Source organism: Drosophila busckii, unplaced genomic scaffold (genome assembly GCF_011750605.1).
Source record: "Drosophila busckii strain San Diego stock center, stock number 13000-0081.31 unplaced genomic scaffold, ASM1175060v1 chrUn_07, whole genome shotgun sequence".
In the NCBI taxonomy this organism is placed as follows: domain Eukaryota; kingdom Metazoa; phylum Arthropoda; class Insecta; order Diptera; family Drosophilidae; genus Drosophila; species Drosophila busckii.
In genome coordinates, this window is record NW_022872723.1 from 2,058,123 (window position 1) to 2,074,747 (window position 16,625).

The 16,625-nt window shown below is 36.9% G+C and overlaps 1 protein-coding gene across 3 annotated transcripts in view; it reads left to right on the forward strand.

The window, feature by feature from the left end:
- Positions 1-8,864, forward strand: part of LOC108598152 (vacuolar protein sorting-associated protein 13D) — a 116,846-nt gene extending 107,982 nt beyond the window's left edge. For all 3 annotated transcript variants that reach the window (XM_033294775.1, XM_033294776.1, XM_033294777.1), the window contains 4 exons: positions 2,034-2,342; positions 5,160-5,648; positions 7,310-8,407; positions 8,757-8,864. In XM_033294775.1, coding sequence (XP_033150666.1) covers positions 2,034-2,342; positions 5,160-5,648; positions 7,310-8,407; positions 8,757-8,816 — 1,956 coding nt within the window. In that variant the 3' untranslated portion in view covers positions 8,817-8,864. The remainder of the gene's footprint in view (positions 1-2,033; positions 2,343-5,159; positions 5,649-7,309; positions 8,408-8,756) is intronic.
- Positions 8,865-16,625: the final 7,761 nt, after the last annotated feature.

Below are 16,625 nucleotides of genomic sequence, written 5' to 3' on the forward strand. Positions count from 1 at the left end.
ACCCTCTGTTAGTTACTGTGTGATACCTACCACAATTCGCCCTGCAGCCTTTTCAGTACTAGAACATCGTCTTTGCTTGCATCAGTGTTCAGAGTCGTGAAGCAGTCCACAAATCTACGCACTACCTGGTGCGGATTGTGCAGATGTACCGGTGTGCCATATACTGACAACCAATACAGGTGTTCAGGGCCCGTTGCGTTTATGGTGTCTTCCTACAAGGATCTGCGATGCCAGATAAACTTGAAGTTTGTATATAGGGTGCACTTCGTTTTTTTTAAAAGTATTATTGTCTGGCTCCAGCTCAACCTTGAAGAGCGGTTGGGGCTTCTTATCCTTGTTTAAGATGTTGAAGACTGTTTTAGCGTTAAAGCCTTTGTCATGTAGAGCCTGAGTTATTTATGCAAGTGTTACATCTGATTCTATGCCCTTTAAGACCACTTGTAAGCCCTTACTGTTTAATTGATACGTGAAAAAATTCATTTTAGTGTCGTTTTCGATGCTGGATAAATCAAAAGCTTTCCTCTACTTCGTTGAATTTTGTTTCAAACGAATATTTCCTCTGCCGCTACAAAGGGAATATTATGTGGGAAGTTCTGTCGAATGATCTCTATAATTTTGCTCACAATTTTGCATTGGAACTTTTCCCGTATATATATTGGAGGTGGCTTTGGCTTCTTTTAGCGCTCTCGGGCCTGCAATCATCTAGTGTCCTTGCGTAAGAATTTGGAAATCTATTGTGGGGATAGTTTTTCGCTTTTGAAAAGCTGCTCCCATATTGCTTGCGGGTCATTTTCGCTCTTGCATTAGCGGCTTAGCTCCGTTAATTTGAAGACGATCCATCCGTCTGCACGAGCGGGTGCATATATTCGCTTGCCGTTGTTGTCAAGGAGTTGTTTTGATGCTTGTTTTGATTGTTGAATTCAAACGAGGGGCTTCTTGCCGCCGAATGACACATAGGGTAAATCGAGTGTTTGCCAGAACGAGTGGGCTTAAGCGGGGCGGTCCGAACCGTTGCGGCGTGTTTTAGTTGATGTTTGAGTAGTCAGAGAGACGTTGTTGCTAGTCACCTGTTAGGTGAGAGCATGGTCGCTCGGCCCATTGCATGCCAGCTTTTGCGTTTTCGATGTTTGCTCAATGCACTCGGTTCTTTGAGACGGTAGAGTTGGAGAGCAAGAACGAGCTCGATCACTTTGTTAATGCAAGTGGTTGAAGTTAGGTCAGGTAACTTGACCGTTCGAAAATACTGCAATCAGCATATTTTGAGTTGATCGGCCACGAAAGAGTAAGTACGCGTTGTTTCGTCTGAAGCGAGAGCCGGCGTTTCGTCCTTGCTCCGCTGTCTTTGCTTACGAATGTCGTTATGATTCATCTTTTTTAGTTTTTTGATATTTTATTTATTATTAATTAATTAATAATCAATAAACTAAATAAAATATTTAGTGCGTTTTCATCGCACTTAGCGTCTTTTCGCGTTTTACACTAGTTATACACTCTCACTGCACTCTAAACTTGTGGGGTTTATATTTTTTTTTTTCCGGATTCTATAAATAAAGACGTCGCATGGCGACACGATTGAAACATTTTAATACAATTCTTGAATATTTAAATTACAAATTTTCACAGTTTTAAAGGGTTGGAAATTCTTTTGCTGAATGTAAATACCACCAAGTTCCGGGTAAGCCTAGAAATAAAAACTTGTTTTCTTATAGGAACAGCTTAAAAGGGCTTAAGAGCTGGGCGAGGAGTATGGAAACTATCAGCTATATAATTAGCTTGCGACAAAATATGTAGTTATTTCGGTGCAACGTCCAAAAAATAATTTAAAAGAAGCTCTTCTTTAATTTTTAAATTTTTAGAAATTTTTTCGTAATAAATTATATTTTAATTTGTACAGCAGATTATTTCTAAGATTTTAAGAGCACTCTCTCAGTTTGAGATAAGTATTCCGGTAAATTTTTAATTAATTATTTATCGTGTATTAACTTTGCACACAAAACATTTTAGTAAATTTTTTGGTAATTATATTTTTTCAGGCCTTCAATGGAAAACATGGACTCTGCCCAAATTCACAGGCTGTATTGGGGCGTGTAAAATATAATTTTGGCGATGGTACCTCTACACCTATTGAACAACACCTTATTCCGCAAAAGCTGAGACCTGGATCGGGTCAATTGGAAATATGTGCAAATATGGATGGACCCATTTGTACGGTACAAGTGAAAGATATTAAGATAAATATGAAGGAAGTACATTTGGCACCGGACCTTATGTGGACTCATGCGTCTTTCACTAATAGACAAATGTCAGAAAACGGGAAGAACCAGGCCACACTGGATTATATGGTCAGTAAAATCATTTTTTTTTTTATTTTTTATATTAGGTTGTTATTATTAGAGAACTTCTTAAAGATCGCACAAAGCTCATATATATTTTAATATAATTATTCGATGATATTTTCCATTAGTTTCACGACTTCTTAATTTAATGTTCAATGCACTTTTTATAATATAGTTAGCGTGCTTTTCTACACTGACATAATGCCTATAAAATAAAATAACTTAAGGATAAGCCAAAAGTAGCAGGTAATTTTAACACAATGCACGAAGGACTATTGTCAGAAACAGAAAGAATTAAGCCAAGTATAGCAAGTTGTATTTTACGAAAGTCATTGCATACAAAATATAAAGCTATTTGGCTGGTTTACCAATAACACGCCGGAAAAAACATTTGAGGAGTATATCGCTGACAAAAATATTCTTCGATATAAAAAAAATATATAACACTTATTTTAAATATATAATATATTAATTGCCTAAACGTAGACAGAGCGACCGAATCGATTTTTATACACTTTGACATTTTTGTAAAAGGGGTATCATGAAGTTATGCAAATGTATGTAACAGGGTGAAGGAGGCGTGGCAGACCCATAAAGTAATAATATATGCTTGATCAGCTGACGAGCTGAGTCCGATATAGCCATGTCCGCTGTCCGTCTGTATAGTGCGGGTTTCCTCAGCAAACTATAAGATCTAGAGGAACCAAATATTTGGTATGTTAGTTGCTCCATACCAGACAGACTACGCTTATTTTATTTTTTTTAATCCCCTCCCCTATCCAACGAAAATCAACGATATATAAGGCAGTAAAAAAATCTTCAAAAATCTGAAATAAATCACAATTGCCTAGTCCAGTTTTGCCGAACCGTAATTATCAAATTTTCAGAATGTTCGGAAAAATAACTTAGAATTTATTAATATTTAAATTTTCCAAATACACGGCGGGCAACGTGTTAACCTGGCGCCATACTACCACGTCGCTGCCGACGCAGCTGCCGGCGGTCGCTGCCTGACGCTACAAGCGAAAGCGAGCTGTTGACGCCGTTTTGCCTGTTTGGTGTATTCGTTGTGATTGCCTCATGTTTGCTGCGATGCCCTAGTCAAAGTGTATCTAAAAGTTGGTGGCGCCCAACTTTAATTTGTCCACTTGTTTAACTCACTATAATCAAAAAAAATGTCAAAGTGTATAAAAAATAGAGCTTATACATGAAAACCTTCTGAATACTTTTAAGCTAGAAATGTATGGTGCTGACAGCTTTCAGCTATTGACAATATTGTTGCCAGCTCTCGACTTATAAGTAATACCCTTCGTATTGCATAATCCTTGACACCAATCGGGACGCCGCGAAATTTCCGTCAAAAATTGTATTAATTCATCCAAAAACAGCGTCGCGGTAACAATGCTCGGAAGATGCTGGACTCAGTCCTCAACAACACAAATGTGCTCTAAAGTGCTTTAACTGGTGACGAATACACACAAATTATATATTTAAAGAGTTTGTTCGGAACGAAGGGTGACGGGTAATAATGTACAGCTGTACAGCCGAACCCATTTGAGCTAGAGAGCTGAAATTTTCATGGTAATTCTATTGTAATGGACCCCAAGTGACCAGAGATACGCATTAGCTTTTGTCAATATTCTTTATTAAACTGATTTTTAAAGTTAAAGGCTATCAAGCAGCGACAGTGCAGGCGTTTTACATACATGTATATAAGTATATAAGCAGAGAGTGTTATGCATGCACATATGTATATACATAGACGATCAAGCTTGGGAACCATGCCGAAAAAGGGCGGCACTCTTGTCAAGAATTATGTGTATTTTATATGTACACATGCTACACTAAAAATAAAAAAATATACAAGGTGCTTCACTGGGGCAAATATTTTAATTTCGATCAGCTACTCCATTTTTATACACTTTGACATTTTTGTAAAAAAGGAAAAAGGGATTAACGTTGGCTCAATGTTATATACACAGGTGAATAGGACCGTGCAGGACCCCATAAGTAATGATATTCCCTTGCTCAACTCGACAGCTGAGTCCGATTAAGCCATGTCCGTCTGGTCCGTCCGTCCGTTGTATGAGTGCGTGTTCTCACAACATTAAAGCAGGCAACCCAATTTGGGATTCGGTGCCCTATATCCAGGACACAACGCTTTTTATTTTTTTTTTTTTTATTCCTGCCCCCCCTCCCCCGCAAATTCGAAAAAAACGATATATAAGACAGTACAAAAATCTTTATAAAATCTGAAATAAATCACAAAATTCCTTAGTCGTTTTCTCGACCGATTGTGAAAATTCAAATCGATTCTGATAAATTGAACTTGGAATAATTTACATTTCAAATTTCAATAAAGACAGCGGGGTGCACGTGCTGACGCGCCATTCAAACGTCGCTGCCGACGCAGCGGCGTCGTCGCTGCTGATGCTACAGAAAAAACGAGCTGTGACGTCTAAGCTGTTTTGTGTGTATGTGTTTGTGAGTGCATGCGTGGTTTGCTGCCGGATTAATCACAGTCCAAAGTTAATTTAATTTGGTGGCGCCACTAAACCTGTCCACTTGTTTCTCAATAAAAATTACTTTTAAATGGCAAACGATAAAAATCCTAAATCATCACTAAAAATCTATGAGAAATATATACACCTCTCTGGCTCCTATTGGTTCGGCTGTACAGCGATCAACCGTCATTATCATTATCATTTTGTGTGTGGAAACATACTTTTTGGTCACATCGTACATTCATGAGTTACATATAAATTAAAATATAAAATGTTTTAAAAGAAAAAAGTTAAAACTTGGTTTTTTTCTGAATTTCAGATTAGCGTGGATCTACCAAAAGGTGTTGGAATATCTCTTATAACACTAAAGCCTTGTGAGGAAATAATATATATAACGTTAGACAATATTTCCACAACATTTATGGAAACATATTCCGAAAAATCAGTAGACGTACATATATCATACATACAAGTTGACAATCAGTTGCTGGATTCTATCAACCAAGTCTCATTTCATAGCTCAACCACAAATGATACCAATATTAATGCAAAGGCTTTGGTGTTAAAAATGAAACTCTTACCTACACCCAACAAGAACGCATTGATATTTAAGTACTTAACGCTTGATATAAAGCCGTGCATAATGTATCTTGAAGAAAAGCTGATATTAAAAATGGCGTTTTTCCTTGGTTATGGTAAAGATCATCAAGTAACATCATTTATGCCATATGAAGATGTTGAAGAATTCACATTAGAAAAGGATATGAAAAGATACTATTTTGAACATCTTAGTATTGGACCAACTCAGGTAATTTTAATAAGCTTTATGCACGTTAGAAAAATACAAAGTAAACGCGGTTAATACGACGTGTACAATACAGAGTTTATATCATTATACTTTGGACACAATAGCCAAAAGAAAGCTTATTTAGATTAATAACTATATAGTGTATATACAAGGAATCGAAATACGTTTGTTATTGTCTGGCAACGCTGACATTTTTGTATATGGTCTTAAAGTCTTCTCGTCGACAAATTTAAAATATCAAATGTTGTGGGCATACAAATTAAACAATAATTATGCATTTGCTCTAAAAATTGGATTATGGATTTGTTAATAAAATTCAATAAATTAAAGTTTTCTGTGATGTTTTGTATAGTCTATATCTTCTTCTATATATATAAATATAAAGGAGTTTATCCTGACTGTCGGGGAATTTTCTACTTCACTTTACTCTCAATCGAATGAATTAAATATTAACTGATATTTAGATTTAGAAAATGCGGCAAGGAAGGAAACGGGAACACTTGCTCTCAATGCTCCCGTTTAGTTTCATTTTTTTTTTGTCAACGAGAATACAACACTACTCCTCACTATCGTTTGCGAACGTACTGTTTGGAAGGAATATTCGGTTACTGAACCGTCGATGTCTGGGCGACCCTCATTTTGCTCTTATACATTATTTTTTTTCAACTGAGGTGGTACTATTCCAGTATATTTAAAAAATGTTTGCATTGCTCTGTTGTAGAGACTTCTCAGTTTTCCCCTGATTTAGTCTGGCTCCGGTGTTCAACACGTTCTTTACAGGTCAGGTAATAGGGCAGGCTTTGACTGCAGCTGTACAAAGTACATCACTGGCATTTCGTTCTCATTGGATTGCTGAATTCGATTGGTTCTTTATTGTAAAAGAACCGATCTTGGTCGATATGCCATTAGCATCTGGCCGATTCTAAGTGCAGAATGAATGTATTCTCTTTGTCCTTGAACCGCAGCAGATCGAGAAAACCCTGGATTCAGATTAATTAACATTATTTTGAGTTTTCTTCGATGGTCCAAACACTTCCGACCCTCTGGCTAGAAACGGAATATCTTTCACTATGTAGCTTCTTGTAGGGGCTTATTGAGATGTCTTAGAGATCCAGGATACGCGGAAAAATACCTCACGCTCGTCATTTATTTATCATCTTGTCGCTTAGCGAATTTTAGCCCCATTGTGGAGCTTGAGAGAACTCTTCAACCGTCGGCTGATTCAATGGCTCGATGGCTCACCGTTTAATCGATGTTTGGATTTATATTAGGATTGGGTTGCTAAAACTTATAATCAGTATTTAACAATTGCGTTGTGTGACCATTTATAAAAAAAAAATATGGTATTTTGTAGTAAACACGAAGTCCACCCTATAACAGCACAACAAATACTTGCATATGTGTATATGTGACTTGCCTGCTTAACGGCAGGCGTAGTAACAAAATTGGGATTAATAAGTCTTTCATAATTACTGACATAAAAACAAACCGCTAAAACCTCGAAACAAATTTATTGTTTTTTATATAATTTTATCATTTTTTTAAAATTGTGTACGACTTTTCACTATTCAGCCAGGACAGATTCTTCTTTTGATATAAATTTAAAATGTAATATATTAGTAAGTAAGTAATATATTATAAACAAATTTTTTCTTTTACAGGTGCGGCTATCAGCATATACAACTTCGAAATTACCCGACGATTTGCAAGCCATTAAAAAAGTACTGGGTCTCACATTGATTAAGTTTGAAGATGCTTTAATAGAGTTTGATCAGTTTTCGGATAAATACCACTTTGAAACTATAGATGTTTATTTACGAACAATGAAGATACATTACTTAAATCAAATCAAATGGCACGCAGCTTCAATCTTGGGAAGTGTCGATTTTTTGGGAAATCCTTTGGGATTCGCCAACGATCTCTCTGAAGGCGTTTCTGGATTAATCTTTGAAGGATCAGTAAAAAGCTTAGTTAAGAATGTTGCTCATGGAATTTCAAATTCCACAGCTAAGTTGACAGAGACATTGTCTGACAGTTTGGGAAAAGTAATTTTGGATGATCATGACAATGAAACAAGACAACGAATTCTAGAGCTTCAGTCAAATACATCTAGTGGTCATTTAGCTGCAGGTATAAAAGGATTTGGCTTTGGTTTACTAGGAGGTGTTACAAGCATTGTCAGGCATACATATGATGGTGCACAGTCTGATGGTGTACATGGCCTTTTACGTGGATTAGGATTGGGATTAGTTGGTACAGTCACAAAACCAATTATTGGAATGTTGGATTTGGCTTCCGAAGCTGCAAGTGCTGTTCGTGAAACTAGTAAGGATTCACATCGTACATCTCCTAATCGAAAACGATTGCCTCGATGCGTTACAAGCGCGTCCGGTGGCCTTTTACCATCATACTCCAGTCGTCAAAGTAAGGGACAACAATACCTTTACTTGATAAATCGTAGAAACTTTCTGGAAAAAATAATTTTTTATGAGCCTAATCTTTGGAGTGATAAAGAGGCACGATTACGGCTTCTTGTTTCTACTGAATATGTTCGAATATTTTCGCTGTTTGAAGAAAATCCAACTGTTATGTTTGAGTGCCACCTAAGTGAAATTCTATCATGTCATCCATTAACAACTAATGTGGGAAGCAACACCTTTTCTATATCTTATTTTGAGATATCAACCAATTTAACGAAAATCACACGACCACGAGTGCGATGCCGGACGGAGGAATGCGCTGAGAGTGTCTCAAGATGTGTAAGTACATATTGTACGGAATTAAAAAAATTATCTGTGTGGCAAAAATTGTGTGCACATTTTATTTATTTCTTATTTTATTTCGTAATTCCCATTAAAATAAAAGCCTAAGGCCAATAATTGTTTGCATTTGTGGAGATTGCGTTACATGTTTTGAATTTGAAACAAATTTTAAAATTGTCTTTCTAATCAAGAATATATGCATATACTGAGGTGAGAGATCCGTCTGTCAGCCTCTTGCATTTATTTGCTCATATTTATATTTTTATGTTTAGCAAAAGAGAAATAGTGTCTGGATATAAAATATGCTTGCGGCTATACATTTTAATTATCATTTTTTTCTTTACAGATAAATTATGCTAAAAGTGTCTTTGACGAACGGGAGTTGACGCTCACAAAATACTTTTAATATAATTGTAATAGAATATTGATAATAAAAATTATTTTAGATAATTTATTTTCATGTTTATTCATAGAATTTTCCAGACTTTTTTTTGTTAATTTGCTCATTTCATGTTGGCAATTGCAAGAGATTTTTAGCTAACGTTTAGTATCAAAGGAGATCCATAAAATTTCATCGCGTGCAGCCAGTCGACTACAATATTGTCGCATGCGTTTGTTAAAATTGTCCAGAACGGCGCTGTCTACTAAGCAGCTAAACACATGCTAATGCTAATCATATTTTATGTCGTATCTAGTGTATATTTCGAAATTTAGTATACGAAATACACTCATCCAGTTAACCTTCGGATTTCATTGACTACCGCGGTATTGCTAAATAGGCTTACAATTACGGACAAGGTTGGAACTTCCAACTTGGAAGGTAATTTTTGTAAAACCTTCCGAAAAAGTTTTTAGCGCCTCAACAGATGAACTCACTCTTAACTTATACAGTCCATTACAGCAGTCTAAGTGTCCACAACACTTCGCATAAAGGCACAAATTAAATGGGTATCGACAATGCATATCGTTGAAAGCGGTTAGACTATTTTAACAGAATGAGAACCGAAAATCCATTAAAAACTAATTAATGTGTCTGTGTATGGTCAAATATGGTAAATAACTCTATTTTAAACTTCAAGATTTGAATTAATTTCTGATAGTGAGGCCCCAACGCCTTTGGATGGTGGGTGAAGGTAATTATATGTTTCACGGACACAGTTAAAAATCACTTATTTAATGGTAAACCTCAGCGAAATGTGTGTTGGAACACTCACATTACAATTATTCATCAAAATTTTTTTTTTTTTTAAACTTTGCTGTTTTTTTTGAATCTTCTCTAAATGAGACTAACATAAGTATACAATCTTATAACTAAACTATTCTAACATTTTCTCTAAACTTTTTAGATTGCAACGTTTCCTAATTCTATCGCTGGTTGGTAGTTCGTTACGACGCAGACGGAGCGGCTGCACAGCTTGTTTAGCCTCCGCGAGGATTAGGATCGAAAGAAAGCTTGTGTATATTTTTACTTTGCGTTCAAGCTATTAAAATCTCGATGTTGAATATTTAGATTCTTTCGATGTTTTCGTTTCGAACGTACCACGGTGCCCCGGTGATAGTTCTAAGTATTTTTGACTGGACTCTCTGGACAATATCAATGTTGCTATTGCCAGCGTTCATAATTGGGAGCCATAAGTCCAGATGGGTTTAAGTACGGAATTGTAAGCAGGACCTTATATTCAAAGCTGAGAGAGGACCGAGCGTTGATAAGCCAGCGGAGGCTATTATGGGCTTTTAGTTTTAGTTGCGTTCCCTTGGCTTCGATGTGCCTACGCCATGTGAGTCTTTTGTCGAGGTGTACTCCAAGATACGTCACTTCGTTTGCTTGCGGGAGTGCGGAATTGTTTAGTGTGAGCGGTGGACAATTTTGCCTGTTTAGGGTAAACGTAACATGTTTGCTTTTTGTTCTACTTTTATTCGCCAGTCAGAGAGCCTTTCTCCACTTCGACCATATGAAGAGCCAGTGGCGCTGCTTGCAAAGGGCACCTCGAACGGCTGAGAATAGCGGTATCGTCAGCAAATGTGGATGTTGTTAGTCGTCTACTTGTTGGAATATTTGCTGTGTAAAGGACATATAAATTGTTGGTCCAAGTACGCTGCCTTGTGGAACTCCAGCTCTGATCACATAGTCGTAATATAGCAGAATTGCATCTCACTGCAAATTTCCTGCCATATAGATACGACTCTAATAATTTGTGTGTATTATTAGGAAGCGTGGTTCTGATCTTATGCGTTAGTCCTTCTAGCCAGACTCTGTCGAATGCTTGGGATCATCTAAGAATATTGCAGTGCATATTTCGGTTATTTTTTTTTTTTTTTTTTTTTTTTTTTTTTTTTTTTTTTTTTTTTTTTTTTTTTTTTTTTTTTTTTTTTTTTTTTTTTTTTTTTTTTTTTTTTTTTTTTTTTTTTTTTTTTTTTTTTTTTTTTCGAATGCGCTTCTTATTTCAGATGTTATGCGATTAACTGCTGATAGGCCGTGTTTTTACCGAACCCAAATTGATGTGATGGAATTTTGTTATGGATTCTTAGATATGGATTTATCCGAGTCAGCAAGCATTTTTCAAAGAGTTTTGAAAGGCATGATAGTAGGCTTATGGGTCTGTGTGACGATGGTTTTGTGTGATCTTTGCCTGGCTTTGGTATCATTATATTATTGACTTTTTCCATCGCTCTGGGAAGAACCAAGCTTGGTGATGGCATTGAAGAGTTGGCGAGGGTGGCAAACTGACAATATGGGAGCTCAAAAATCATTTTTGGCGTTATTTGGTCGAAGCCTGTGATTTTTTCGGGTTACTGATTTTTGATGATGTGTACAATTTCGTTTGGGCGAAATCCATTGGCCCTTGTTGAAGCTGAGAGTCACTTGTTAATATTGTATTGGGAATGAATTTGTGGCAGGATTTGGCTAAACACATTTTCAAGGTGTCCTGCAAATTTTTTGGCTCTGTCTTCATCACTGAGGGCCCAGCCGCCTAGTTGGTTTTCTTTTAATTTTTAGTTTTTTTAGGCATCACAGTTTCTGTTGGTGGGCATACGATTGATGAGCTTTCCACAGTGAGTTTTCCGTAGAAGAGGATGATAGTTGGCTGTTACGATGTTGACTATTGCTCTTGTTGTTTTAACGCTTTGGGTAAGCTGCGGGTGCGTTTTAAGCCTTTGACGTGCATATGGCGGCCTGTGAGACTGCCATTCTCGTCTAAGGCGTCGCTTTTCTAGAACGATTGCTCGATTTGCTGATTTGTCCTCTTTTGAGTGTAAGGCACTTGTGCGTTTTGAGGAGTTGCAAATGCGCGCTGCGGTGACTAAAATGGACTCTAGTGTTTTGATAAGGCTGTCGTATCATCTTTAACGTTGAGTACAGCTATAATTGTGAGCTTATATATTCCTAAGCAGATCATTTGGTTTGGTGTGTAGTCATCTAAGCGTTTGATCATCAGTTTACTGGGATGACTGAGTAAATTGAATTAGGACGGGTTTAGTGGTCAAATGAGGAGATCTGAGAGCTTTCGGCACTGATGCAAGTTTCGAGGGATATTTTGTAATTGCCGAGTCTAATTAAGTCAGGCAGTTTATTTGTGTCTGATTGGGGTCTGTTGGCCAGTATGTGTCTACCGGGGAAACGTGGTCGAGTTTGTTGCGCTTTATAATTGCATTATAGAGCAGCTTTCCTTTTGGAGTCCAAGGCGAGATCCCAGTGTGTGTGCTTTGCATTGTAAGTCCTGCTGCTATGAAATGGTCTCCTAGTGAGTCGAGGAACTGCATGAACTCTCCTTCACTTTATGTGACAGCGAGGAGGCAATATACTGCGCTAGAGTAAGTGTTTATCACTATCCAGTTATCTATTCGTTGTGGCTTTGTATAATAAATTTTCGCGAGCTCCTTGTAACGAGTGATGCTTGATACGGTTTCTGATCAGGATACCAGTCCCGCCATGTGCCTTGCCATCGGGATGGTTTGTTGCATAGAATGTTAGCCTCTTAATTAAATTATATTGTTTGTCAGATGGTGTTTCTGACAATAGCATGACGTCAATGTGTTGTCGAGCAAGAATTGAGATAACTCAAGTTTATGCTTGAAACCCCATTAGCATTCCACGTGGATATACGTAGAGGGAGCCATTGATTATTTGGACTGTGTGATACTAACATTTGTATCAAGAGATTCTCTGATTACGCATTAAATCTTGCATAGTTGTTCGCATGAAGACATGAACTCCATAATCTTTGTTGCAGCTGAGAACAGTCCTCAATGGTTATTTTGTTGTGTTCCACAAGGCGGTAATAGGTTTGCCATTTATCTCTCAGAGTTAGGTGCTTTGGCGGTATTTGGCGTAGGAGGGCTCCACTCCTGAATTTAAAGCGCCTGCAAATGTCACATTTTTCCTATTGAGGATCCGGAGTCAAGCGACGATCTGGTTGCCGACAGAGAAGAAGACGTCTGGGTGTGATTAAGGTGGTGTGCCGTACATTTGCGGAGCGCGGCGTGGTGACTCCTCTGTAGTTTGCTGTGTGATTACCACCGCAGTTGCTGCACCTTTTGGTACTAGATTCGTCTTTGCTTTCTAGGCAGTGTGCAGAGTCGTGAAGCTGTCCACAACTACGCACACCGGGCGAGTGTACAGTAATGACCGTGTGTGACCATATTCTTGACAATTCATACATGGTACAGGGCCGTTGCGTTTATGTGGTTCTTCTACAGTGTTCTGCGATGCAGTAGAAACTGAAGTTTGTATATAGGGTCACTTCGTTTAGGCGAAGTGTGCAGTATGACCGTATATGGCAATTTGAATTGACAATTCATACATTGTACAGATGTTGAAGACTGTTTTAGCGTTAAAACCTTTATCATGTAGGGCATGAGTTATTTCTGCAGGTGTTACATCTGATTCTATGACCTTTAAAACCACTTGTAACCCCTTGCTCCTATCTAATTGATACGTGTAAAAATTCATTTTAGTGTCGTTGTTTAGTGTTAGGACTTGTATTTCTCGAATATTACCCGTACAAGGGAAATTATGTGGATGATGTCTAATCCAATGAATTCTTTGATTTTGCTCACAAGGGCATTGGAACTTTTCTCCCGTATATATATCGGAGGTGGCTTTGGCTTCTTTTTAACGCCTTCTTCGGGCTGCAGATCATCTGAGTTGTCTGCTAAAATTTGAAATCTATTGGTGGTAAGTTTTTCGCTTGAAGCTGCTTTCATATTTGCGGGTCATTTTCGCTCTTGGCATTAGGGGGCTTAGCTTCCGTTTAATTTGAATGTAGCGATCCATTCCAGTCTGCACGAACGGGGCATCGCTTGCGTTGTGTCAAGTGAGTTTCGTTTGGTTGCTTTGTTTTGATTGTTGAATTCATAGGGCTTTTCTTAACCGCCGATGACACATATGGGAACGAGTGTTGCCAACGATGGGCTTGAGCGGGCGGCCGATACGTTGCGGTTCGTTGCTGTTGCGGTAATCAGAGAGACTGTTGTGCTAGTCACCGTAGGGGAGATGTCGCTCGACCCATTGCATGCCAGCTTTTGCGTTTTCGATGTTGCTCAATGCACTCGGTGCTCGTGAGACACTTGATAAAGTGCAAAGTGGTCGAATTTTAGTCAGGAGTAATGGCCGTCGAAAGTACTGCAATCAGCAGTATTTATATTGCTCGGCAACAGAAAGAGAAGTACGCGTTGTTTCCTGAACGAGAGCCGCGTTCGTTTGCTCGCGCTGGTCCTTGCTACGAATGTCCGTTAATGATTCATCTTTTTAGTTTTTGAATATTTATTTATTATAGATTATTAATTAATTAATCATTAATATTAATAAATCAATAAACTAAATAAATTTAGTGCGTTTTTCATCGCACTTAGCGTCTTTTCGCGTTTACACTAGTTTTACACTCTCACTGCACTCTAAACTGTGGGGCTTATATTTTTTTCCGGAGTTCTATAAAAACACGTCTGCATGCGACGACGATTGAAGAAACACTCATCAAAATTGCAACTACTTTATTTGCGACCACTAACGACCACAATAATTTTTATTAAAATTCATATTAAATATATATAGGTGGAGTGTGTTATGGCTAGTCTTGTAAAAAGTGGTTTTCCTAGTACGCATTTAATATTTTTACACAATTAAAAACAATGATTATTAACCGATTCTTGAAATTTCTAGTAAGAAAAGGTGAATATCATGATCTTACTACCTTTGTTTAAGCAAAGTCAAGTCGTCGCATGCAGACTTGTTTTTATAGAACTGCGGGAAAAATATACATTATACAATTCTTCTTCTAATTATTGTATAACGCAAAACGACGCTTAAAGCGATGAAATATTTAATTGATTATTAACTAATTGATTAATTAATATTTAAATATAACACAAATCCGATCGTTCTGAAATTTTCGACATCGATCGAAAACATGACCAACAACATAAAAACAAATAAAGTAAAAGCGATGTATCACAGATATAAGAGCATCAACAAACAAAATTTGGTTGCTCTAGCTCTTACAGTTGCTGAGAAACAGGCACTCATACAGACGGACATGGCTAAATTGACTTAGTTTGCCTTGCTGATTAAGAATATATATACTTTATGGGGTCTGCCACGCCTTCTCCTTGCTGTTATATACATTTGCACAACCGACACAAAATTTTAAAGTGTGTAAAAATATAATTTCAATGAGTCATTCTTCATAGACTTTGGCTTTCAATTCCAATGAGTAATCGATTATTGGAAAAATGTCACTTTAAAGGCAATATTTTGATTTTTATATTATATCCATTTTTTTAAAACTGTTCAAAAAGGTATATTCTTTTTGTAAGGTTGTACCACTAAGTATACAACACATATACTTAGTGGTTGTACCAAAGTTAATACGGCGCCGCTCCGTTTTCTTCGTTGTTCGGCTGCGGCGCGTAAGAAAAGGCAAAAATCAGCGCCGTATACGTCTAGTGTGTGTAGATTGTGGAGAGTTCTGCACACTGCCCAGCAAGAAACGACACTTCTAGCTCTAAAAAGGTGCAGCAATTGTGGTGGTAATCACACAGCTAATTACAAAGGTTGCCCAATATATAAGGATTTGAAAAATTGAAGCCAGCAGCGAGTAAACGCCGCACTTTGCAAACGTACGGTATGCACCATCTAAATCACACCAAGACGTCTCCTTTTCGATGGTAAAGCACTCGGTGGACTGGTATCCTGATTAGAAACCGTATTAAGTATTATTATTAAGTACTTTTAGGGGAGGTGCACCCATGCCGTTCTCTAATTGCCATCCACAAAAAAAAAATTTGTTCTGCCAAAATTTAAAAAAAATGTTCCAATTTCACAAAAATATTCCAAAAATCTTCTATTTCAAAACAGACAAGTTTACCTAAATTTATATCAGAATGAATGTCATTTAAAGCTCTTTTAAACAATATTTGTATGAGAATTTTTTGTATTCCACAATATATAGCTCTTTCGGTAGTGAGAGAGGGCGGGGACAATTTACAAATTGACGCAGTCATATTTTATCAATTGACACGAAACTTTTTAAATCAATTGCATGAGATATTTTCTAGTGCTTAGTCATGGTTCAATTTCTAGAAAATGCAACATTTGTGCTCAGTTAAACAGACACATTTGTTACAATAAAATGTATGAACATAAATTATAATCAAAAATTTAAATACTAGTCAATGCATCTGTAAGCAAAAGCTTAATAGGAAAATTAATGAAAGATCTTATTTTGATTTCGAGCAACCGCTCGGAACTAGCGTAACCACACTGGTACGATTATTTACGCTGTTTATTTTAATCAAATTATTTTAATTTCTTTATTTATTTGTATAACAAATAATTTTTTTGGAAGCTACTTTCAGGATATTTTTTTATTCCAAAAAGGGTTTCATAATTCAAATAAGTTTCCTTATCTCATAGACAATTTATAAAAAAATAGTTCGAAGTATAAATCGGAATTTACTTGAAAAAACATTGGTGTACCTATATTTATTTCGCTGAGGTATTTTCTTAAATACTCTTTGAAATCAAATACAAATTAACATACATATATCTTAGTATATATATCTCATGCATATCTATTGTTTAAAAAATAGAAAAGGGTGTAACGAAGGGTGGTACATGTTTGACCAGCAAGGACAAGCTGTCTCGAGTCATGTATATCTAATATATAAATCATTTGGGCACTTACTTTTTGGGGGTCAAATTAAAAAAAAACATACT